The sequence below is a fragment of the Apus apus genome, chromosome W, assembly GCF_020740795.1.
Source record: "Apus apus isolate bApuApu2 chromosome W, bApuApu2.pri.cur, whole genome shotgun sequence".
Taxonomy (NCBI): Eukaryota; Metazoa; Chordata; class Aves; order Apodiformes; family Apodidae; genus Apus; species Apus apus.
In genome coordinates, this window is record NC_067311.1 from 8899990 (window position 1) to 8925293 (window position 25304).

General features: G+C 41.5%; 2 protein-coding genes across 14 annotated transcripts in view; one reads left to right on the forward strand and one right to left on the reverse strand.

The window, feature by feature from the left end:
* Positions 1-25304, forward strand: part of LOC127395167 (kinesin-like protein KIF2A) — a 99093-nt gene that overhangs the window by 15072 nt on the left and 58717 nt on the right. For all 13 annotated transcript variants that reach the window (XR_007891740.1, XM_051641678.1, XM_051641671.1 and 10 more), the window contains exon 2: positions 6746-6840. Coding sequence is in view for 12 of the 13 variants with exons in the window: in XM_051641678.1 (XP_051497638.1) it covers positions 6746-6840 (95 nt within the window). In the remaining variant the exon portion in view is untranslated. The remainder of the gene's footprint in view (positions 1-6745; positions 6841-25304) is intronic.
* LOC127395191 (uncharacterized) overlaps positions 21067-25304 on the reverse strand; it is a 173142-nt gene continuing 168904 nt past the window's right edge. Inside the window, exon 2 of the mRNA XM_051641760.1 lies at positions 21067-21694. The gene's annotated coding sequence lies outside the window, so the exon portion shown is untranslated. The remainder of the gene's footprint in view (positions 21695-25304) is intronic.

Sequence of the window (25304 nt, forward strand, 5' to 3'; positions counted from 1 at the left end):
AACATAATTGTCCAGTCCCAAGCAGTAACAAATTGACTTCAAGTAACTTGCATATAATAATAAATCTTTGACTTTGGTTGCATTTTTATTGGTGGGTGGTCATGCTTTTCACATAGGGGAATGTTATTTGCTTTCAAATTATCAATAATCCAATTGAAGCTTTGTCAAGTGCAAATTTGAGTTTCTCATGGCTCCCATCAGGCACTGAAAGCTCTCTGTAACCCCAGGTATTGGAAATGTGAGTATTTTCAGTCTCTTCTGTTACTTTACAGGATAGTATGTTAAGATTTGCCTTTAATGAATGAACACACTGAATGTATATGGGAGTGGAGGGAGATCAAGCACAAGCTTTGCTTAAAGCTTTCTCTTTAGAAGCCAGGTATGTAGCTTACTTGTGCCCTTGCAGTTTGGCTCTAGAATTTTGTTGCACATTGTTGCACATCTTGTGATCACTAAAATGTGTTACTTTCCCCTTGTGGCTGAATTGCATAAAGAGTTTGAGGTGTATTTCCAACTTATCTGTAAAAGTGTTTGGTAGAGGTGCAGGCATGTATAATGATGTGGTGATGAGAATCTCTGTCTCTAGGAAGAGGGCAATGGAAATTAATTACATTTGAAAAGCACATGTACACTTAGATTTTGGAATACTCCAAGTTATTGATTCAATTTTGGATTATGTTTGCATGTTCTTCTATATTGCATTTATTAATTTAACTTCCCAGTTCATCTTGACTTTTTAATAGGATAGGAATTCAGGTGGTGATAAATGAGGTAAATATAAATCACAACCTGATGATTTTTAAGTTACAAGAAGCTTTCATCAAACCACAGAGAAGAGCTCTAGTGGTGACTGGTGATTGTGTTGGTCACAGTGACCACAAAGTTTCAAATTGTTGTTGATAGGAGAAAAACTATCAGTGAACTTTGTTCCTGGATATGGGGAGAGCAGACTTTGGGCTGTTAGAGGAGCTAGTTGACTCAGTGGATGAGGGAAAGGCTGTGGATGTTGTTTACCTGGACTTTAGTAAAGCCTTTTATACTGTTTCCCACAGTGCTATGCTCCCTCCCAGTTTCTTGTGCACCTGCACACTAGCAAAGCATAGGAAGTTGAAGAGTCCTTGATTTCTTAGCAACAACTAAACACATCAGTATATTATCAACATATTTCTTATACCAAATCCCATGCTAAATTCAAAACACAACACTATTCTAGCTACTAAGAAAATTAGCTCTATCCCAGCCAAAACCAGGACAGTCCTTTATGGTTGTAAAGCTCAACCAAATTCACCTTTCCTCAAAAGTGAGTAATCTCACCTGCTTTAATCTCTACTTGCTTCATTTTTTTTGTTTTCTTCTTTGTTCTTCTCTTTACCTCCTCTAATTCTGCTACATCTTTTTTGAGGTGTGAAGACTAGTGCACCAATTACTTGGGATGTGGGGGCACTAAAGTTTTATTTATAGTTAAAAATGGCACTTACTTTTATTCTCTAGGTTTCTGATGATGGCAAATGTTTCACTGGCTCTTTTTTTCTGTTCCAGCTGCATATTAAGTTGGTGATTTTAGAGAACTGTAAGTGTTAAGGATCTGTTACTTGAGTTGTAACTTCTAGTTTCAGTATTGTGTACACATAGATTATTTTTCTCTGGTTGCCTTATCTTTCTTTTGTCTATGTTGAAGCTCATCTGCCACCTTTTTGTGTACTCCCTTATTTTTGAAAGGCCCTTTTGAAGTTCCTCACAGTTGTCATGGCATCTGACTACCCAAAAAGCTGTCTTGCCAAAGGATCAGATCCCGAACTTGGTGTTATTCAGAGTGTAACTGAACATGAGGCTGGAAGATGGTGCATAATTTCTAGCTAATGTTTTGGAAGGCCTACATCATAAAAGAAAACAGTGCTTCACATTCCCAATCCTCTCCTTCATTAGCACTTGTTTGTATGCAATCTTCTTGTAGAGAAAATTCAAGTATTTAATGGTTTGGACTGTTCTGATTGTGAATTTATCTTGCATCTCATTTTTGTCTAGTGTCCTGGTACCATGATCATTCTCATCACACACACGGTAGTTCATTTCTAGGCTCCCATCTGGAGTGAACCAGATGACCTACATTCTATAGGAAACCTAAACTTCTTTGACTGGTTGATGAAAAAATACCTGAACTGCATTGTTTTGGCTATCACTGCTTGGACAGTCCTGTATTTTATTAGGCATCGCAATTTCAAGTTGCCTTGCACATCCCAGGGCAATGCAGCACATGCTTCTGTTCATACTCTGAAAGCAACATAGTGGGAGGCTGCAATGTATTTTTCTCACTTTTGTGTAGGTCAAAGTGAATAACCATAAAAAATTAAAGTATCTTAGTGCTCTGGGCATGCCTCTTGGGACCACAGGGCTGCACCTGTACAAGCATTTCAGTTCAGATCAAGAATGGGCTTTGGACATATCTTCTGATCATCCCTTACATCCTCATGCTATGCTTTAGTTCACTTTGAAAATGGCCTTGGAGCACACTAAATTCCTTTTGGATGAAATTTATCTGGAAGGTGCACTCCAGAAATGTATGTGATGTGCTCCAACAAGGGGTCTTCAGTCTGTGGCATTAGATCCCCCCAGTCCCCTCCAAAATATGCAGTGTGAATGTCAGATCCTCAGTACCACTTGCTTTGCTCTGCAAATCTGTTTCTGTTGCAGTATGTTACTTGCTACTGTAGGCACAGCTGAGGGACTTGGACTGTAAGCACCAAGTGCTGTAGTTGTGAGCAATATGCTGTCCCAAGGAGTGTTGTGGACATGAGTGAGCCCATATCAGTTATCCTAGGGATTCTGTCCCTGGTATGGTATGGAAAAAAGGCACAGAGATGATCTCCAATACTTGAGTTTTTCTATTACAACCTAGTACTGCCTGCTGCTTGAGAATGAGAAGGTTGGTCATGGGTTATACCATGTTTTGGTAAGAGTATGACACAATTTAACATGACAGAAATAAAAACAGAGTGTATTAACTTTGGAAAAAGGGGCAGCTGAATCAGAAAGTATTTAAGGATATTGTAAGGATATGTAGAAAGAGAATTAGAGATGCAAAAGCTCAGCTAGAACTTAATCTGGCCATCTCGGTAAAGGATAATACAAAGTGCTTTTATAAATACATTAATAACAAAAGGAGGCCCAGGGAAAATCTTAATTCCTTATTGGATATGGGGAGAACTAGTAACAGAGGACAAGGAAAAGGCTGAGGTGCTTAACACCTTCTTTGCCTCCGTCTTTAACAAAAAGACTAGCTACCCTCAGGACAACTGGGCTCCTGAGTTGGTAGACAGGGATGGGGAGCAGAATCCCCCTCCTGTAATCCAGGAGGAGGTAGTTAGGGACCTGCTGTGCCACCGTCGCGGTCCGAACCTGGTTTGAGTTGAAGCCGCCTTATCTCAGGGCACAATCGCCCTGTTTGTTTTTATGATTTTCTGACACCAATTAATATTCAGGATAGCCTTTTAATTATTTCGGTGGGTCTGTCCCTGGCTTGGGACTGGCTTGCTTCCACTAGGTGTGTAGCCAATTGATAAGCTCTTTCCCGGATATTCATGTGTAAGCACACGCACACACAGAAGCAAGTCTTAAAGTTTACTAAAAATATCAAATGGGAAAGAAATGCCATAGATGCTAATAGAGAGAATGATTACGAGCCTGATGTTTTTCCCTTGCGGACTGATGAAAATGAGTGTGAGTAAGGGGCTAATTACACACCCGGGGAAGAACGCGTTAAAGATAGAAGGTTTAAGTTATACAGGTATGCTCACGTTCTCCAGGAGGTTGGGGGGCTGAGGTGACTTGTGGCAGCGGTGGCAGGTACGGCATAGGTACGGCGTAGGTGCAGCATGATGATGGCAGGAACAGCAGGAGGTAGCGACGCTGCAGCAGGCTGCTTTCTTCGTCCTCTGGCGCCTCTGGCTGGTAGCTGAGCTACCATTTGCCCGGCTGCACAGGGGACAGCTCTTTTGGAGTTTGGGCACGGTGCCAGCAGCAGGGCCACTCACTGCTATCACTCTTAAAAGCTTTCTTCTTTCTCTTCTTTCTTCCCGACGATCTCAGGAACGCTGGAGAGGCGAGGAGCCTAACAAGCCATCTTTCCTCTCTGGACCTCGGTCTGGTGGCAGAGCCGCAGCCTATTGTGGTCTCAGAAAGTACTGATTTCAGTTCAGCTCTTTTTATTTGGTCTTCTGTTCCTCTTTCTTCTGTCTTCTTCTCACTGCTTTCTTCCAGCAGCAGCAGGCAATAAGCGGCAACGACCGATAATGACCCACAGGACTGTCTTCTTTGCATTCTTTTGCAGGGTGGCCAATAGTCACTGTCACTGTTTGACTCAGGTCCGACAACAATGCTCTCGATCCCCTCCCACTCCCACCCAGGTAGGGAAGGAGAGAGAGAAAAAGAGAGAGACTTGGCTGGATTGAAAACTAAACTACACAGCTTTAATTAAACTCTTATGATATAAGAAAATATATATACAATTATATACAAATATGTTCAGGTATGTGCAAAAGCCTCTCGCCTCCCCCTGCCCCGAGCAACTCCCACAGCACTCTCCTTAGCTGGGAACAGTCCCGAAAAATTCCGGACTGCTGCTGGAGAAGAGCAGAGAGTTATGAGGGTCAGGAGAGCTCGAGCCTAAGGGTCGACAGGGATGGATGGATGGAGTCCTCCCTGGACGCTGGCCATGGATGGAAGAGAAGGGAAGAAGAAGCAGGAAGGAAGTTGTCTTCTGTGATCTCTGACCTTCCTCTGAGCTTATGTAGATATATGGAATGGAATATCTCTGGCCAGTTTTGCTCTCTGTCTAATTCAGCCTCCTACAGGGTGAGTCCCGGCAGTAAGAAAAACTCCCATCCCTGGAGACAATCAAGGTCAGGCTTAACGGGGCTCTGAGCAATCTGTTCGAGTGTGAGATGTCCCTGCTTATTGTAGGGGGGTTGGACTAGATGACCTGTAGAGTTTCTATGATTTCTATTATTCTAAAGAAGTGTCAAGTTCAGAGGATTTAGCATAGGCTGTGAGTTTCCTTTACTGAATGTTGGCTCCATTAACGTTGCCATAGCCTTGTCCTGCTAAAAATCATTGCCTGGATTTGAGCTGACAAGGCTCAAATATATGATGACTTGATCTGCCGGGCAGAGTCCTTCTCCTCATTTTGGGGGAGGAATGAGAGGGTTGTAGTGGAAATTATGAACCTTTCTTCTCTATAGTCTGATCCAGAATCTGTGTACAAATTTTTAATTATTATGGCTCAAAAATATTTCAGACTTCACAAAACTTTTGCATGAGAAGTTCAAGTAGTGTCTTTTGGGGCCAGCGCACTTTAATTTTTTGGAAGAGTGGGGAGCCTTATTTCTTGAGTCATTTAGGAGAGCACAAAGTGGTTTGAGTCACATATCAGCTAATGCTTTAGCCCAGACTGTAATTTAAAAACCACCAGCCCATATTTAATTAATTGTAATTGTAAAGTGATGGCTTCACATACATGTGTTGTCTTACTGCTACATTTGCAGCAATATTTTCTGCATGCTCAGTAGGAAATAAGCCAGGTGCTCCACAAGGTATGACAGAACTTATTTACACAAATAGACTTTTCAAATAACTTCTCCATTAGTTTTGAGTTCTATAGCAATGGATGGACTTACAAGGAAAAACTTTTTTCCGTTATATGAATTCTAATAATGTGAGGAGAGGCAATAAAAGTTAAAGAAATGCTGAGTGAAGAATTGGTGTACCAATATTATGACTTTACTTTCTTTTGTTTTTGAGATCTGTGCGAAAATAGTCTTTCTGGAATCACTTGTTCCTTTATCAGTTTGTCATAATGCATGTTCATGTTTACATGAACATAATTACATTTCAGATTTTAATACCAACTCCAGAAAATGCACCCCAAATCAGGGACATAGCCTTCAACCACTCTCTGTAGATTGATTTGGCTCTTATGCTTCAGTGTTTGCAGCTTGGTCTTATTTTATATGCTAGACAAGGTTTATACCAGCCTAATTGGTTGCTGGCATTCCTGAATTTCACAACTGCTGTATTCAGCTGTGTTCTAGAAATATATAATGGAATATCATTTGTGGAGAGCAAGAGACAATTATAAAGATATATGTGTGCTTTCTGGCAGTTCAATAGCATTAGTAACACACAAAAAATTTTTGAGGAACAAATAGTATGTGTATATTTCTTTACCAAAAGAGTGGTTGGACACTGGATAATTTGTATTAAATTGCAGGCAATTTAATTTTAGTTGAATTACCAACTGATCAAATGCCCATAAGAAATGGATATTAGAATACAATTTCAGAGGGCTTCCCTCCTATGTTGGGACATGTAATGTTATATCAGCCTAGAAGGGAGAGACAAGCCTTTGTGGAGTGCACCTCAAGAAACATTCCTATCCATGGTAGGCTTTCAGAAAAGAGAGTCTAAGTGGTGTGCCTTTCCATGTGGTATTTTATTTACTTGCCACTCAGTTTTCTGATAATTGAGTTTTTCATTTATACACTGACTGTCCCCTTAGAGCCTCTGCTAGTGGATCAAATCTGAGACAGTTTACAGTATGAGGCCAAGAATCATCTTCATTTTATCACTTTTGTTGTGTTTGGTTTTTTTTTAACCCTCTTTCTGCTTCTATCTGCATTTCTCAGTGCAGGGATTTAAATAACTTTTGGAAACTTTTTCCATTAATTGATCATTTGTGTTTCCTTTCTAGGCCGAATTCACCAAGCTATGGTAACATCCCTAAATGAAGATAATGAAAGTGTAACTGTTGAATGGATTGAAAATGGAGATACTAAAGGCAAAGAGGTAAACCTAATTATTTTAGAACTTTTGTCTTTAAAAAAATATGTAATCTAAAGAAATATTACTTTGGAATTTGCACTGAGAAAATATAAAGAGAAAATATAAATCTTAATTTACTTGCTGATTCATTAGTTACAGACTGTTTTGAATGGGAGTTATCAGGCTGTCATGGTTTGGGCCTAACAACAAAGAACCAGCCACGTGGCCACTCACTCACTCCCCCTCCCACACACACATAGACATCGGGATGGGGGGAACAAAGGCCAAATAGAAGCTTATGGGTTAAGTGTCAGGGTTTGACTCAGCATCAGCAATTAAACCAGTGACAATAATGCATTCAATCCCCTCCCCCTCCCACCCAGGTAAGGAAAGGAGAGAGAGAACGAGAGAGAGACTATTGGATTGAAAACTAAACTAGACAGCTTTAATTAAATACTAATTATAAAAGAAAATATGTACAATTATATACAAATGTGTGCAGGAATGGGCAAACCGCCATAGTAAGGTGAATAACGGTTTATATTCCCTATTCCCGACACAAAATTCCCTCCCCTGTTTCCTCTGTCAAGGTTACTACTTTTGGATCGTTTGGTGGATTCCAGCTTTTTATTTTAGGAAAAACAGTAGGATGTGCCTTTTCCAATTCAAGCTTTGATTCCCACACCACTATTCTAAACCTTCCCTCTGGATCAGTACCAGTTATTTCAGCTCCAAGCCCATACGTGCGATTAACTTCTTTGTCAACTTTTGTAAGGCTGATGATTACAGGATTACACTGTAGATGCTGACAGCTGGGATCAGATGTTCCCTTAAACATCCTGAGTTGTTTTTTTAGAGGGTTTCCCTGACTAGGAGGAGCTGTCCATCCCTTAGCAGCAGTCGTGAACCATACACTAGACCATTGTCCACATGGCTTGCCTACTGCTACACCACTTTCAGGACACAAATATTTATCCATGTCTCCACTGCCTCTGGGATTCTAAGGGTCCACAATTCAATATCTGGCATGCATCAAACACTATGGTTTGGGGAGTGCTCTTCTCAGTTACATTTATCCACAATTTGACTGGATAGCTCTTATGTACTATAACACTCATGTCTAGAAACCCCTGGATGTTCCACAGACAACAACTCACTATTATGATGATCCCCCTCATTTTCACTAAAAGGTTCTCTTCTCCTTTTATGCCCACAGAACCTATGTTTTTCCACACAACAGATAAACATTAACCCAATAACTATAATAACCAGAATTTCTACAAACACTACTTCATCAGTTAGCATTGATCAATTCTAGTGCTTCTTCAGTTTAAGGCACAAGTTTTCAGCTGGGTAGGCCTGCCACTGTTCTTTCTCAGGTGGAGCCTCTACTGGTCCTTTGAGTTGGGTATAATGAGTCCACCCTTTCTCAGCTGTCCGGATGGCAGTCTCTGTAGTCAACAGAACTTGAAATGGTCCTTCCCAGGTTGGTTGGAGTTTGGCTTCTTTCCAGGATTTAACCAGGACCCAGTCTCCAGGCTGAAATCAATGCACTGCAAATTCCAAGGCTGGAGTCTGCGCCAGGAGCCCTTGGTGCCTAAGGAAGGACAAAGAAGACAACAACCCGAGTATATAGTTCTTCAGAAAAACATCTTTAGTTTTGAACTGTGGAAGTCCATCACCTTTGCCTAAATATGGCAGTCCAAACAGCATTTCATAAGGTGACACCCCTATGTCTTTGCGAGGAGCAGTCCTGATTCTTAGCAGAGCAATAGGTAGGCGCTTAGTCCAAGGCAATTTAGTTTCCAGCATTGACTTTGACAACTGCTTTTTTAAGGTCTGATTCATTCTTTCCACCTTTCCAGAAGAGGGAGGGTGCCAAGGGGTATGGAAATCCCAAGAAATACCCAGGCTGTTCATTAAGTCTTGCAACACTTTGGAGGTAAAGTGACTTCCCTGATCTGAATCAATGTTTTCCACTATCCCATATCTGGGAATGATCTGTTCCAGGATTACCCTTGCCACTGTTGCTGCAGTAGCCGTATTGAGGGGAAATGCTTCTACCCACCCTGTTAGATGATCTGCTAGAACCAGTAAATATTTAGCTCGGCCCATCTTTGGTAATTCAGTAAAATCAACTTGGATACTCTGAAAAGGTCTTAAAGCTGGAACTTGCCCCCCTGTTGGTTGCCTTTTTAGCACCTTTTTGTTGATCTTTCTACAAACCATACATCCTTCACAAATTTGCTTAGCTATTGTATAAATTCCAATGCACCCATATTTTCGTAGCACCAGGTCACACATGGCTTGTGTTCCCCAATGGCTTCCTTGATGCAGAACAGCTAATATTTCCCTCATGGTTTGTTTGTTTAACATTTCTCTACCGTCTGGGAGTAACCATTTTCCATTCTGTTCTGTTGCCCCCAGTTTCTTGATAGTCTCTTTTTCTTTTTCTTCAAAAATTGGATTTGTCTTTGGAGCTGGCACCTCAGGAATGAGCCAATTCATTGTTATTACTTCTGCTTGTAGGGCTGCTTCCCGAGAAGTTTTATCTGCCAGCCTGTTCCCTCTAGCTTGTGGGGAGTTTCCTTTCTGATGCCCATTAACATGCACTACTGCTACTTCTTCTGGCAGCATCAGATTCTGCAGCAATTGCTGAATAAGTTCTCCATGGGCCAACTCCTTCCCTTTAATGTTTACCAGTCCCCGCTCCTCCCAGATTTTCCCAAAGGTATGCACTACTCCAAAGGCATATCTTGAATCAGTGTAAATCGTTCCTTCCTTGCCTTCTAGCATCTGTAGTGCTTGGTTGAGAGCATATAATTCACATATTTGGGCTGACCATCCATTAGGTAATCGCCCCATTTCTTTAACTTCATTGCTTACCCCTTCTACAATAGCATACCCATTGTGCCGCTTTCCCTGAATTACTCTTGAAGATCCATCTATGAACAACTGAAGTCCCACGTGCAAAGGTATATCCTTAAGATCTGGTCAGACCTTGGTTTGGTATTCTATTAGGTCCAAGCAACTGTGTTCTAAATCTGAGTTTTCATTATCACCTTTCCATAGAAAGGAGGCAGGGTTCAGGCATGACTCTGTTTTTAAAGTTAAATCATCCTTTTTCATCGATGTAATCTCATTTCAGGATTCTAGAGTCTGTCAGCCACCTACCAGCTTTCTGAGTCAGAATTGTCTTTACTTGATGTGGTGTGCTTACACTTAATTTCCCCCAAAAAATTAATTTCCTGCTTTCTTCTACCAAAAGGGCAGTTGCTGCCACTGCCTGCACACACTCTGGCCAACCCCAGGATACTGGATCTAAAAGTTTAGACAGATAAGCCACCGGCTGTCACTTCCCCCCCCATTCCTGGGTGAGAACTCCCAAAGCTGCTCCTTTATCCACCGTGGCAAACAGACAAAAGGGTTTATCTAAGGATGGCGGAGCCATGACAGGGGCAGTTATTAGACTCTGTTTCAGTTCTTTGATTAGCTTTGCTTCATCATCAGTCCAAATAAGAACATCAGGTTCCTCTTCTAGTAATTTGAGATATAAATCTTTTGTCTGTTGTGCATAGACTTCAATCCACAGGCAGCAATATCCAATTAGACCTAGAAATTTTCTCAATTCCTTTTTGTCCAGGGAAGTGGCAGACTTACGATTCCCTGGATCCTTTCAGGGTTAATTCTCTGCTTTCCTCATGAAATAAGGTGTCCCAAATATTTAACCTCTTCCTCCACATATTGGAGTTTTGTCTTTGAGACTCGTAGGCCCTGTTTACCCAAAAAATTTAAAAGTGAATCTGTGGCTTGTTTTATTTTTTGCCGTTCCCTTCCTGAAAGGAGAAGATCATCTACATACTGCAACAATAAAACCCCCTGAGGTGGTTCAAAATGTTCCAAAACTTGTTCCAGCACTTGCCCAAATAAAGTAGGGGACTCTGTAAACCCTTGGGGTATAACTGTCCACCTAAGCTGTTGTTTACGTCCTGTCTGAGTATCTTCCCATTCAAAAGCAAACAGGTCCCAGCTTTCTGGATCTAATGGGCAAGCCCAGAAAGCATCTTTGAGGTCTATAACACTAAACCATTGGTGTTCTTGTGGTATTTTACTCATCAATGTATAAGGGTTAGGGACCACAGGATGCCGGACTTTAACAATTTCATTAATTTTCCTCAGGTCTTGCACCAGTCTGTAAGATCCATCAGACTTCAGTATTGGTAGGACAGGCGTATTAAAAGGAGACATGCAGGGTTCCAATAGCCCATCTTAGAGCAAGGTTTTAATTACCGGCTGAAGACCCTTTTTTCCTTCAATAGAGATGGGATATTGCTTTTGCCTCACCACCTCATTTGCCTTTTGCAATGCAATTTTCAAAGGGGTTATGTTCAAACCTCCTCTATTACCATCTCTGACCCACACCATGGGATCTATTCCAGCCTCATCTTGTTCTGTTAACACATTCATAGAAATAACCATACATTCTGAGTGAGTTCTGATTTGCAAGCCCAATTGTATAATCATGTCCCTGCCCAATAGGTTACCACCTGCCTCGGGAACATACAGCAACTGTCCCTGGGCTTTTCTATTCCCAATTTTAAGTGTTGTAGGTTCAAATGTAGAAACTCCAAACCTTTCTCCCTGTATTCCTGCAACAAACACTAGTCGACAGGTTAATTTTAGCCCAGGAGGAACATAGTCCTGGGGTCCCGCCTTTATATTTATCAAGGGCTCTGGGTGGAACTGAGAGAACCCCTGACCCCATCACTCCTGAGTTTCAAGATCCATCATTGACATCACCCTCCCTTCTCTCTTCAAATCTGGGCACTGCTTTTTAAAATGTCCCAGCTTGCCACAGTTACAACATCCAGCTGAAGGGAGGTTACCAGACAATCCTTGCCCTGATAATCTCCTACTTCATTCTGCACTTCTCGCTTTCATTCTCCGTTCTCCCTTCCCTTGGCTCTGTTTCCACTCTCTCTCTCTCTTGAACTATGGGTTCGAGTCTCTGCTTCACAACCTGGTCCATTGTACAAACCATCATTTTAACCTTCTGTTTCTGTTTCTCTTCCTCCCGATTCACATACACTCTCTGTGCTTCTCTCAATAACTCCTTGAGCGGTTTCTCACTCCAACCTTCTACTTTCTGTACCTTCTTTTGAACGTCTGGCCATGCCTTAGTAACAAAATGCACTTTTAACAAACCCTGGGCCACGGGATCCTCAGGGTTCATCCCCAAATATTTCCTCATCTGATCCTGTAACCTCTGTAAAAAACCTGATGGGGACTCATCCTTCCCTTGCTGGAGTTCAAATGCCTTAATAAAATTTTGGGATCTCGGGGCAGCCTCTTTAATTCCCTGTATTATTAGTTCCCTCAGGTCTTTCATATTATTCTGGTGTACAGGGTTATTATTATCCCAATTGGGATCCACATTGGGGAATTTCTGCTCTGCTGGAACTACCCCTTGCCCAGGGGGGTTCCTCCTTTCCCATTCTTGCAGAGCCGCCCGTCTAATCATTCCCCGTTCTTCTCCACTAAACAGAATATTTCTGATGGACATTAATTCTGCTCAGGAATAATAATTAGGACCCAAAAATTGATCCAATTGTTTGGATAAGCCGACAGGGTCCTCAATCAATGATTTAATTTCCTTTTTAAAGTTCTGCCCCTCAGTGCTTGTCAGCAGGGCACTGACATATCCCACCTGTCCGGGGCCAAGAGGTACTTCCCGGAGAGGAAACATAACTTCCACCGAGCCTGCCCGTCGGTGGTTGCCCCCTTGTATGGGAAAACTCTCCAAATCTCTTTTAAGTTGTTCCAATTCTCTTCTCAATTTTGGAAAATTTGTCAAAGGGGAAGCACTCGCAGCACTTGCAGCTTCCTTGTAAGTGCTGTCACAGTGCTCAGGGTCCTGTAAAGGGGAGAGGAATTCACAGGAGTGTGTGAAGTAGGGAGTGGATTTTCAACACTCTCCTGGGGCTCAGGGTTGTGAGGAGGTGGAGGAGGGTTAACAGGACCATCCTGGGGATCGGGGTTTTGTGCAGGGTTGTAAGGAGGAGGTAAACATTTTTTAAAGGGTCCCAGGGTTGAGACTCCTCTTGATCTTCCCCATTATCTGCTTTCATTGCAAATATACGCTCTGTAATACATGAAGGGGGTCTTGAAGTGGGTCTCATCCAGCACAGAGCATACTCACACTCCTCCAAAGAAAAAGGAATTTTTGCATTCACATAGAAATTCAAATCCTGGCACAGCCAGCTATTATCCGACCCATACTTTGGCCAAAATACATGCCGCCTGCGTATGGGTTCCTGTGTCCAGATAAACACACAATAGTTTATCATCTTCTTCTTATCCTTCCCTTTAGTACCTGACATGTCTTCCCAGTACTTCAGCATCCTCCCTAAAGGACTGTCTGGAGGAATTGCTCCCGAGGATATTCCCTTATCCTCCCTAGGCCTAGCGCTTTTATTTCCCATTCCCGAGACTCTCCTTGCACTCTTTTGCTCTCGCTTCGTCCTTCTCCGGCTGTTTTCCTCACGGAAGAACAGAACCGCGAAGTTGGACTCTGCACTCGCTTCGTACTAATGTACGCCTCACTCACTCACACACACGAGTCTCAAACCACCAGGGTGATACTTAACAGTCAGTTTTCTCACCCTGGCCCCGACCCCCAAGGCAATACTTAACAGTCAATTTTCTCTCCTTGGTCCGTGCACGGAGTTTGCCTGGTCGATATCAGTGCACCTACTTTCCTTTATCCTTTATTCCCTCCTCTGTGGTTCGTGGGATCTGTTTATAACCAGTCTCGGGTCTTGGTCGGTCTCCCTGGAGCCAGCGCCGCCGATCCATGGAACTGTTGAAATCAACAGGGTGCGCACCTTTCCGTTCTTCGGAGACGACAGCTCCCTGGATGATGACTTCGGATCCCGGACGAGCCCCCAAATTTGTGAGAAACGTCTGTCGTGCCAATGAACAGGCCCACACAGATCCTTCAGCGAAGCACAGTTTATTTACACTCTTGCAAGAAAGGGTGACCTAAACAAGTAGGCACACCCATAGTAAGGTGAATAACGGTTTATATTCCCTATTCCCGACGCAAAGTTCCCTCCCCTGTTTCCCCACTGGCTGGGTACTCCAGGGTTTACAGCCTATCCGACGCTTCTAATTATCCTATAAGTTTCCCGCCCCTGTTTACACATTCCATTCTAGCAGTTTACTTTTTACCTTTTAACGTAAAATTTTGACCTTTCTTGCCCCCTTGGCTGTCTTCCCAATTAACAAAATGATCTATACCTATTGGTGTCATCCTGCCCCGAGGAGCAAGATAGAAGTGACTGTGTTCGGTCTTATCTTGGGGCCATAAATCCTGCTCCATGTTCGGATCCCCCAGATGGAGCCCAATTAAGTCCCTCAGTTTCTTGGACCGTAAACCACTCCAGGTGTCATTGAAATGTGCAGATATCTCACTTCTCTTAAGCAAACTATATATTCCTAACACTAGGGTATATATATAAAAAAACCAAACCCAGCACTATGCTTCTAACACTAGGATGCAAAAACAACTCTACATTTCATTTCTAACAGGAATGCATGAGCCTAGGGATCACCGGTGATGGATAGACACAGTCCTCCCCGGACGCCGGCCATGAACAGAAGGGAAGAAGAATCAGGGAGGAAGAGGCTTGACTTCCATGATCCCTGACTTTATACTGAGCCTTACATGTATATATATGTATGGAGTATCTCTGGCCCATTTTGCTGTCTGTCTAGTCTGCTCCTCCCTACAGGAGTTGCAGATATGACTCTTTTGTTCCTTTACTATCGGAAGCAGCAGATTCAAGTAGAGCAAAGTGTCCTTGATGTCTCAGCAGTAACATAAACATTCCAGCATTATCAGTCCACTAGCTGGAAAACTTGCTGCTAGTGAAAAGAGAGTTCTCTAAAGGAATAAAAAAAAATCAGTAAAAAGAAAATTTGCTTCATCCTGGCTCAAACCAGGAAAATCAACATAAAGGACAAGGAGGGTTTGTTCACTGATTATGGTTCTGTGCAAAACAGACTCAACTTGGGGAAAAAATAATAATTTATCACTTATCAAATGCACACAGGACGCAGACAAAACAAAGAGCAGTGCTTAAATACATTACCCCCACCCCTCCCTTCTTCCCAGGCTCAAATTACTTTTCCCTGATTTCTCTACCTCCTTCCCCCCACTGGCACAGGGGGACAGGGGATGGGGTTTAGAGTCAGTTCATAGTCTGTTGTTTCCTGCCGCTCCTTCTTCCTCAGGGAAAAGGATTCCTCACAGTCCTCCCTTGCTTCTCCACGGGGTCCGTCCCATGGGAGAGAGTCCTTCACGAACCTCTCCGACATGAGTCCTTCATGAACCTCTCCAACATGAGTCCTTCCCACAAGGTGCAGTCTCTCAGGAGCAGACTGCTCCAGCACAGGCTTCCTACAGTCACTTCCCCTGGTGCGGGGTCCTCCACAGCTGCAGATCTAAGTCCATGGGCTGCAGGTCCACATTTGCTGCTCCTGGCAGCCTCAGGGAATGCCCCACCGTGCTCCTCCATGAGTGCAGGGAAACAGCCTGCCATCTCGCCATGGGTGGCAGGGGAACTTCTGGTCCGGCACCTCCTTCCCCTTTTTCCTCACCAACCTCGGGATCTCCATTCTGGCACTGCTCTCACCTCTCCAGCTCAGCTCTTCTTTATTCTCTCTGCACTCAGGTCTTATATTAGTTCTTTCACATTTTAATGGCAGAGATGCATCCATTGTCTCTCTAATGGCTCGACCTTGGCCACCCAATTTGGAGCTGGGGAGCATTTAGTAGCTTTTTACAGGAGCCACCCCTGGGGCCCTTCCCCCGCTACCGAATAAACCTGCCAAACCAAACCAGCACAGGGCAAATGCTGGTTTCTGTTGTATTAAATTTTACTCCCTGAGCTCTGTGTCATAGCTTTTAAATAGTGCTTTTCATATTTTGATTTTGAACCACATTAAAAGGTGGTTCAACCTTGCTGAATGTAGTTCAGCAAAAGGTTCAAAAGGTGGTTCAAACTGTTAAAAATTACTCGTTAAATCAACTGAGTAATATTCAAGGTTTTATTAATTCATGGCAAGTAGAAAGCGAGCAAAAGCAGCGCTGGGTGACAGGGGAGTCTGCGCTCCACTACTGCCACACGCTTAAACCAAATCACCAGTCTTTTATGCTCTTCTTCTTCCGTATTCGTGTACTTCTGCTTTCCCTCCGTGTTGTACTCTGCGCATGTACGATTTATTGCTAGGGGGTCCTTTTCTGCCTCCTGGTAATCGTTGGGATGAAGTAAGTACTCTTCCTCTTGTGTCCTCTTCATGAACTCCTTTAGTCCTTTCCCATATATGGTATGGTTTATATAACATTTTGCTGAATAATACATATTTGGCGGTGGCAAAGCATGCATTGTGCAAAGCTTGGCAGTTTAATAATACATACTTGGCGGTGGCAAAGCATACATTGTGCAAAGCTTGGCAGTTTCACATGGGTGTTTTTCTGTTAGTACTTCCTTTTTTTTTTTAACCACAATATCGGGGTGTTACAAAGTTTTTAGTTTATTAATAGTTTAATACACATTATCTGTTTCTAACAATTCCCCCCTTTTTCTTTTTATCCTATGTTATTAAACTATCTCTTCTGCTTCTATAAATCTTCCGCAAGCTTCACATCTCCAATCACATCCACAAGGTTGTTTACAATTACATTCGAGATATGCATATTTATCAGTACCACAGGTACAATATGCTTCTGGTACTTTTTGTGGCACTTGTTGATATTTAGCTCTAGAAGTCAAAATCATTAATTTAATAATATCAAATATTTTTTTTTTTACAAATTGTAACACATATTTTATAATACATGGTCCAAATATTAATCCCAATAAAACTAATACCAATGGTCCAGCCAGAGCAGACAAAAGAGTAGTTAGCCATGGTTTTGCACTAAACCAATTTTCATACCATGTTGTACCGGTCTCTAGATCTTTTTTACGTTGGTCTAGTCTCTTTCGAAGTTCTGCCATTGAATCTTGGACTACTCCAGTATAATCTATGAATGTGCAACATTCTTCTTGGAGGGCTACACACAATCCTCCTTCCTTGAGGAATAACAAATCTAAACCTCTTCTATTCTGCAAGGCTACTTCAGAAAGAGACTTGACCGAGGTTGACAATTGATTAATTGATTGTTCTATTCTAATTAGATCTTCATTTACTGCTATTTGTAATGCCTGCATTTGTTCACTCTTAATAATTGAGGCTATACCCGTTCCAGCTCCCACACCTCCTGCAATTAGCAAAGTAGCTAAGGAAATTGCAGTAATTGGCTCTCTTTTTTGTCTACTGAGGCCTTTCTCAAAATGATGCATAACATCTTCCATTGAATGGTACATTAAACGTGGAATGATTATTACCTGAACACAAAATTGAGATACATTAAACACTTGTAATGATATACACGGTGTCACCCCAATATCTGAGCACACCCATTTTGCTCCTGTAGCCGGTATTGCCCACTTGTAGGTTTCATTTCTCTTTTGCTTTATTCTTGTCTTATGAATCGTGCTATTACAAAATCCTTTATATTGCTCTGGGACAGTACCAATACATTGTCCTCTTCCTGTTACATGCTGTAATGTCATTCCCTTGGTGTCCTGCTTGTCCTCACTCCAAGGACATCTTAAGGGATTGGTTCCGTTTGACCATTTAATTTTATCTGATTGTCCTACTGCTTCATAGTAAGGTGGTCTAACATTAAAACATAACCAGCATTCTTTAGTTAAATTTGGCTTGGTGTTGTTCAATGCTAAATAAGACGCTTGCATTATTTCCCACAAGGGGTCTTGAAAGTTTTTATATGGCGTTATCGCTATTTCTGACCTATTTTGTGGATCATTGTGGTTTCTTAATTCCATAATGGTTGAATTGACTTTCGCTATTTTGGGCAATTCTTGATTTCTTTTAGGTGTTTTTGAAGGAGCTATTATAACATTAGGACCCACTGAGGCGGAATCATGCGGCATTCTTGTTTTAATAATCTGAAACATATTCCCTCTATCTGGCCCTGGCTCCCAGAATCTTATTCCCCACATTCTCCCTGCTAGCCAAGAATCTTCCTCAGTCCTGAGGACCTTAATGTTTACTTCTTTGCAATAACCCTCATTTTTACAATGTCCATATACATGACCATCATGGCCTATAGTCGGTCGTTTACAGTTAGGGGGATACCATTCTATATGAATATACTTGTCCTTACTGGATTCTGAAATTAGCCAATCTGAGGCCCAGGTCTCACAACCCCAATACCCACAATAAAAATGGTAGGGGAGCTTACAATAGTTCCTTTCTGGATTTGACGCGGGACATACATAGAAACTTCTACATTTGTCTGCTCTATCCCGACGATTCCCTGTAACTAGCTGTGTCAAAGATACGGTAAAATTTACATTTGTCCAATTTGAGTTTACTCTGATTGGAGTTTCAGGATTTTCTAAATTAACTAAGTTCCAAATCATAGGTTCATGTGGATTTCCAGCTCTCATCCAAAGTATAGAAATACTTGTTATCAAAATAGTCAACATCTTGGTGTCCAACAGGTTTCAGGTCTTAGACTTTTCCCTTTTATAGGGTTATTCTCCCTGCCTCGCTCGTCAACTGGGTTGCAACCAGTTACGAGGTTAATTCTCTTCTCGGCAGCGGATACTACCCAAAGGGGTCTCAACCTTCAACTTCTGTTGGTTCCATGCATCGTCCGATACATATGATACTAGATTTTAAATGGGCGGTGATTGCTGAAACCCACTGGCAAAGATTCACATGCAGTATAGCCAATTGGTATTGTTCTGCTGACTCAAATAGCTTCTGTTCTATTGCCTCTTCTAATTCTGGTTGATAAAGTAAACGGTGTTGAAATTTTCTGTCGCATCTGCTACACCACCAGTTAAAAAGATCGTATCTCCATTCCTGCACCACTAGTGAGCAACCTCCACAACAAAAAGTTATTATTGCATTACACTTTTTGCTGTAACAAATGGTACAGGGTTCATAAGCTGGCCCTTGGTCTAATAAGTCCCTAAAATTATTAATCAGGCTTCTTACTTTCCTCCAATTGTAAGGAGGTTTGGGTATTTGGGATTTTATTACCCGGGATAAGGGTAAATTCTTTAAAATGGGTGTAAAAATCAAAGATTCTTTATAATCTAATCTCTCAAAATCTATTGGTCCTACTTCCTCTATATGTGATTGGTTTCTATTCATGGAAACAAATTCCTCTTCCACATTTAACAATTTTCCACAAATAATATACAATTAATGATATCACCAATGCTATTATGATTCCTAAAATACACTGTACATAAAAAGATAAGTTCTCAAACCAAGTCCAAATCATTCGGAGCTTATCGCTTTAGTATCAGTTTGGTTTCTCCTGGAGGGCTGATGACCTTCCACTGAGGTGGGGACACAGGTCCTTTTATTCGGCTTGCATGAGTCCAACCACGCTCCGTTGTTCTTACAGCAGTTTTTGTGGTAAGCAAAACAAGAAAAGGTCCTTTCCATTTAGGTTTTAAAGTCTCTTCTTTCCATATCCGGATTAGGATCCAATCCCCAGGTTTTATATTATGTATTTTCAAGTCCAATGGAGGTCTTTGTACTATCAACCCTCTCTTCCATAATTCTTCCCTATGCTTTGACAATTGTGAAATATATACTTCTAAGGTTTGGTCTTGTACCAAAACATTTTCTTGTGGTTTTTCAATATTATAGGGCATACCATATACCATTTCATACGCAGAAATTCCCAAATCAGATCTAGGTCTAGTTCTCAAAATTAATAATGCCATAGGTAAGCATCTTAACCAAGATAATTTCGTTTCAATCATCAATTTGGTTAACACTGTTTTAATTTCCCCATTCAGTCTCTCGACTCTCCCTGAGCTCTGTGGATGCCATGGCGTATGGTAGTCCCATCTTATTCCTAAACATTCCGATAATTCTTTTATAATTTTTGAGGTAAAATGTGGCCCGCGATCGGAGTCTATAACTTCAATCACACCATATTGAGGTATTATGTGTTCGAGCAGCACTTTTGTTACCTGGTTGGCAATAGCTCTTCCCGTGGGAAAGGCCTCTACATAATGAGTTAAATGATCTACTATTACCAAAAGATATCTGTACCTCCCTACCTTGGGAAGTTCAGTAAAGTCAATTTGTATGTTTGAAAAAGGCCTGATTGCTGGGGGTCGCCCTCCCAGTTGTCTTTGCCTACTTCTGTTTCGATTTACTTTTTGACACGTTTCACAAGCTTGTGTTATTGTCTTTGCCACGTTGTATACCCCAATACAAGAGTATAATTGTTCGAAATGATCAACTAAAGCTTGAGTTCCCCAATGAGTTTTTTGATGTATTTTTGTCATTATTTTTCTGGCCATTCCTTGGGGTAAAACTTCTCTGCCATCAGGTAACACTTGTTTTCTATTCTGTTATTTGGCTCCCATAAGACACAATTTCTCTTTTTCCTTTTTACTAAAGCTAAAGTTTTCTTCATTTAAAGCGTCTGGGGTCTCTTTTACCATTAAAAGGGTGGTAGAATTACCAGCAACTCTTCTGGCTTCTTCATCAGCTACATTATTTCCTCTGATTCTGTAGTTCGTGCCTCTTTGATGACCTTTAACATGAACTACTGCTATTTCAAGTGGACCTCGTAAAGACTTCAAAACTCTTCTTACAAGTTCTTCATGAACTAAACCTTTTCCTTGTGAATTTATAAAACCTCGTTCTTCCCAAATTTTTCCAAATGTATGTACTATCCCATATGCATATTTTGAATCGGTGTATATTGTGCCTATTTTTCCTTTTAATAACTCTAAAGCTTTCCAAAGAGCATATAACTCACATGCCTGGGCTGACCAGCTAGCATTTAAAGGTCCTGAATTCATAACTTTGAATTCTCCATTTTCCAATTTAACAATAGCATACCCAGAAAGCCGTTTCCCTTCTACTACTCTAGATGACCCATCTACAAACAAGATATCCCCTTTTTCTAATTCTTCTTCTTCTAAATCGGGCCTTATTTTACTTTGGCATTCTATTGTTTGTAAGCAATCATGTAGTGTTTCTGTGTTATTCTCTCCTTGATATAAAAATTCAGCCGGGTTAGTGGCCCCTACAGTCCTAAGTAACAATTTAGGCGATTCAATTAAAATTCCCTCATATTTTAATAATCGACTATCTGTAAGCCATTTTTCTGCCTTTTGCTGTAATACCCCCCTAATGTTATGAGGTGCATATAAAACTATTTCTCCATTGAAAGTGATGCGGTTTGCTTCTTCCAATAATGATGCTGCTGCTACAATAATTTGTATGCATGTTGGCCATCCTCTGCTTACAGGGTCTAATAATTTCGATAAATATGTCACTGGCTTCCTTTTCCCTGCCCATTCTTGGGTCAAAACTCCAAAGGCTGTTCCTCTGTCCGTATTTACAAATAACTGAAAAGGTCTTTTTACATCTGGTAAACTAAGGACTGGTGCTTGACTCAAATCCTTCTTTAAATTTTCAAAGTTCTTTTTATCCTGTAAAGTCCATTTCGGCAAATTATTTTTGGTTAATTGTTCATATAAAAATTTTACTTTTGCACTGTAATTCTCTATCCATTGCCTGCAATAGCCAAATAAACCTAAAACTTGCCTTATTTGTCTTTTATTTCCAGGCATTGTCAATTCCAATATTCCTTTAATTCGCTCTGGGTCTATTATTTTTTGTCCTTTAATTAAATAATGGCCTAAATATTTAACTCTTCCTTCTACAAATTGAAGTTTTTCTTCTGACACTCGTAACCCTTTTAATGCTAAAAAGTTAAGCAATTTTATGCTTTCTTCTCTAACTTTTTCCTTTTCACTCCCTGCTATTAATAGATCATCCACATATTGTAATAATATATTCCCTGACAATACTTGATATTCCATTAATAATTCTTCTAGGGCCTGTCCAAACAAATTTGGTGATTCAATAAAGCCTTGGGGAAGTACTGTCCATCTAAGTTGTTGTCTTCGTCCAGTATCTGGATCTTCCCATTCAAAGGCAAAATAATTTCTACATTCCTCGGCTAAAGGGCATGCCCAAAAGGCATCTTTTAGATCTATATCACTATACCAATTATTGTGTGGCCCTAATCGGCTTAGTAAAGTATATGGGTTTGCCACTACCGGGAACCGGGTGATTGTTCTCTTATTGATCTCCCTCAAATCATGAACTAATCGATATTTACCATTTGATTTCTTTACTGGTAAAATAGGAGTGTTGAACGGAGACATGCATGGTTCCAAAATCCCTTGAGTTAATAATCGATCTATTTCTGGTTTTAATCCTTTTCTTCCTTCAATAGAAATGGGGTATTGCTTTATTCGTACGGGAATTTGGGGTTCTTGGATTTGAACTTTTATCGGGGCAATGTCAAGTTTACTTATTGAATCTGGGGAGTACCAGGCTTCGGGATTGATTTCTTGTTTATCTTTTACCGTCAAGGGGTAAGCTTTAATGGCCAATCTTTGGTTTTCCACTTTAATCTCTAATTGTAATTCTACTATCAGATCCCGTCCAAGTAAATTAAAATCTGCTTCGGGAACCAACAAGAGTTCACCCACTCCAAATTTGTTTTCTGATTCAAATACTACATCTTTAATTTTATTTACCTTAAAAGGTTCTCCTTTTGCTCCAATAACTTGAACTTTTTCATCAGAAAGTTTGCATCCTTCCGGTAGGTTCCTAATTGTTGATCGTTCTGCCCCTGTGTCTACTAAAAAGGTGAACTCTTGTCTTAGGGGACCTATCTTTAATTTTATCAAGGGCTCTTGGTGACTCCGATCCCCTATAATATAGAGCCCCTGACTATCCTATTCTGCCTTTATCAGTTCCTCATCTCAAATTCGCTCTCGGCAGTTCCTCTTAATATGTCCCTTTTTGCCACAGTAAAAACAACTTCCCTGATCTTTTCGTTCTACATTCTTTGGCCGCCCTTTTTTTTATCCCTTAATCCCCCTGGACGTCCTCTCCTGTCTTCTCTAACTGCCGCAACCATCATCTTTACCTGCCGTTTAGTACTCTCTTCCTCTCTCCTTACATATACTTTCTGAGCTTCTCTCAACAGCTCATCCAAACCTCTATCCTGCCAATCTTCCAATTTTTCAAGCTTTTTTTCTAATATCCTCCCAAGATTTAGCCACAAAATGAGTTTTTAATACAGCCTGTCCCAAAGGGCTGTGTGGGTCTGCTCCAGAATATAGCTGCAGAGCTTTCCTCAACCTTTCTAACCATTCGGTGGGGCTTTCATCTTTTTTCTGTCTTTCGTTAAAGGCTTTGCTAATGTTCTGTCCACGGGGTACTGCTTCCCGAATGCCTTGGATGACTATAGTTCTTAAATCCCCCATATGGACTCTGTGCTCCGGATTTTGATTGTCCCAATTTGGGTTCTGGAGAGGCCATTTGATGTCGGCTTGTGGCCCTTGGGCATGTCGGGCATCCCATAGTCTCATTCCTGCCCGTCTAATCATGTCTCTTTCTTCAGCGGTAAACAGCTGACTTAATATAGAGCTCATTTCTGTCCATGTGTATAAGCTGGGTCCCAAAAACTGATCTAACCTTTCGGCTACACCCAATGGGTCATCTAATAAATTCCCCATTTCAGTCCTCTTAAATTCCCTTAAATCTCCCGAATTTAGGGGAACAGATACATATCCTATTCCAGGTTGGGGTCCTCCCATAGGAACCTCCCTTAGGGGATACACTTGAGCCTGATCTCTTTGACTCCTGGTTTTCCTCCTAGCTGGAGGGGTTATATGATCTGCAATATTAGGCGCATCTGGCACTACTGGAGGTGGTGGTGGTACTGGTGCCGGTGCCGGAGGAACATATGGGGGTAGATTTAATAAAAGTTCCTCCTCTTTTTCTTCTCTCTCCTTCTTTTCTTTTAAAGAAAATAAGAGGGTCTGAGGCTTTTCTTCCCAAATTGCTGCATATGCACTCTCCTCTGGATTAAATGGATTCTTACCATTCACCCAGAAATTTAATTGTTGTCTTACCCAACCTTCATCTGACCCATAAACAGGCCATGTTATTCCTTTCTTTATTTTCTTCCCTCCCCATTTCTTAGTGCAATATTCTATCATTTTTTCTTTAGTTTTCCCTGCTGTTCCAGGAAAATACCTCCAATTATCTAACATAAATGCAAGAGGGGTATCCTTGGGGACCTTCCCCATGGGGTTCAAAAGCTTGCTTCCTTCTGCCCCCATCTTCTGGAATATCGTCACACACACTCACTCTCACTCCCCTCGTTCCTAGCCCAGTCCCTCGCGGGAGTTGGGAAACGTAGTACTAAAGGGTCCACACTCACTTGGTTCAGTATGTCGAACCTCTCAGTCGTTATATTCCAGGAATCCCGATCCCGCCCGAACGGAACACCTTTTTATACTTACGCAATCCTGCGTCTTCGTCCGGACTTTAGTGCACCAAATATTAAGGGATCGTTACCGGTCTCAATTGCTCGTTTTCTAGAATTTAGGTTCGTCGAAGTGGGCGAAAGTGGTCCACTGACCCCGGGGGCCGAGAAACACTCGGGGCGCCTCCCCAGGGGATGGTAGAGCACTAATTTCCCATCCGAGTCACGGCACCAATTTGTTAAAAATTACTCGTTAAATCAACTGAGTAATATTCAAGGTTTTATTAATTCATGGCAAGTAGAAAGCGAGCAAAAGCAGCGCTGGGTGACAGGGGAGTCTGCGCTCCACTACTGCCACACGCTTAAACCAAATCACCAGTCTTTTATGCTCTTCTTCTTCCGTATTCGTGTACTTCTGCTTTCCCTCCGTGTTGTACTCTGCGCATGTACGATTTATTGCTAGGGGGTCCTTTTCTGCCTCCTGGTAATCGTTGGGATGAAGTAAGTACTCTTCCTCTTGTGTCCTCTTCATGAACTCCTTTAGTCCTTTCCCATATATGGTATGGTTTATATAACATTTTGCTGAATAATACATATTTGGCGGTGGCAAAGCATGCATTGTGCAAAGCTTGGCAGTTTAATAATACATACTTGGCGGTGGCAAAGCATACATTGTGCAAAGCTTGGCAGTTTCACATGGGTGTTTTTCTGTTAGTACTTCCTTTTTTTTTTTAACCACAATATCGGGGTGTTACAAAGTTTTTAGTTTATTAATAGTTTAATACACATTATCTGTTTCTAACAAAACCTTGTGCTGTGGTTTAGGCCCAGCTGGCAACAAAGAACCATGCTCTGCTTGCTCACTCCTCACCCCACTGTGGAATGGGGAGGAGAAAATACAACTAAAAGCTGGTGGGTTGAGACAAGGATGGGAGGGTTCACTCATCAATTATGGCCATGGGCAAAACAGACTCAACTTGGGGAAAAAATCAATTAAATTTATCACCAATCAAAC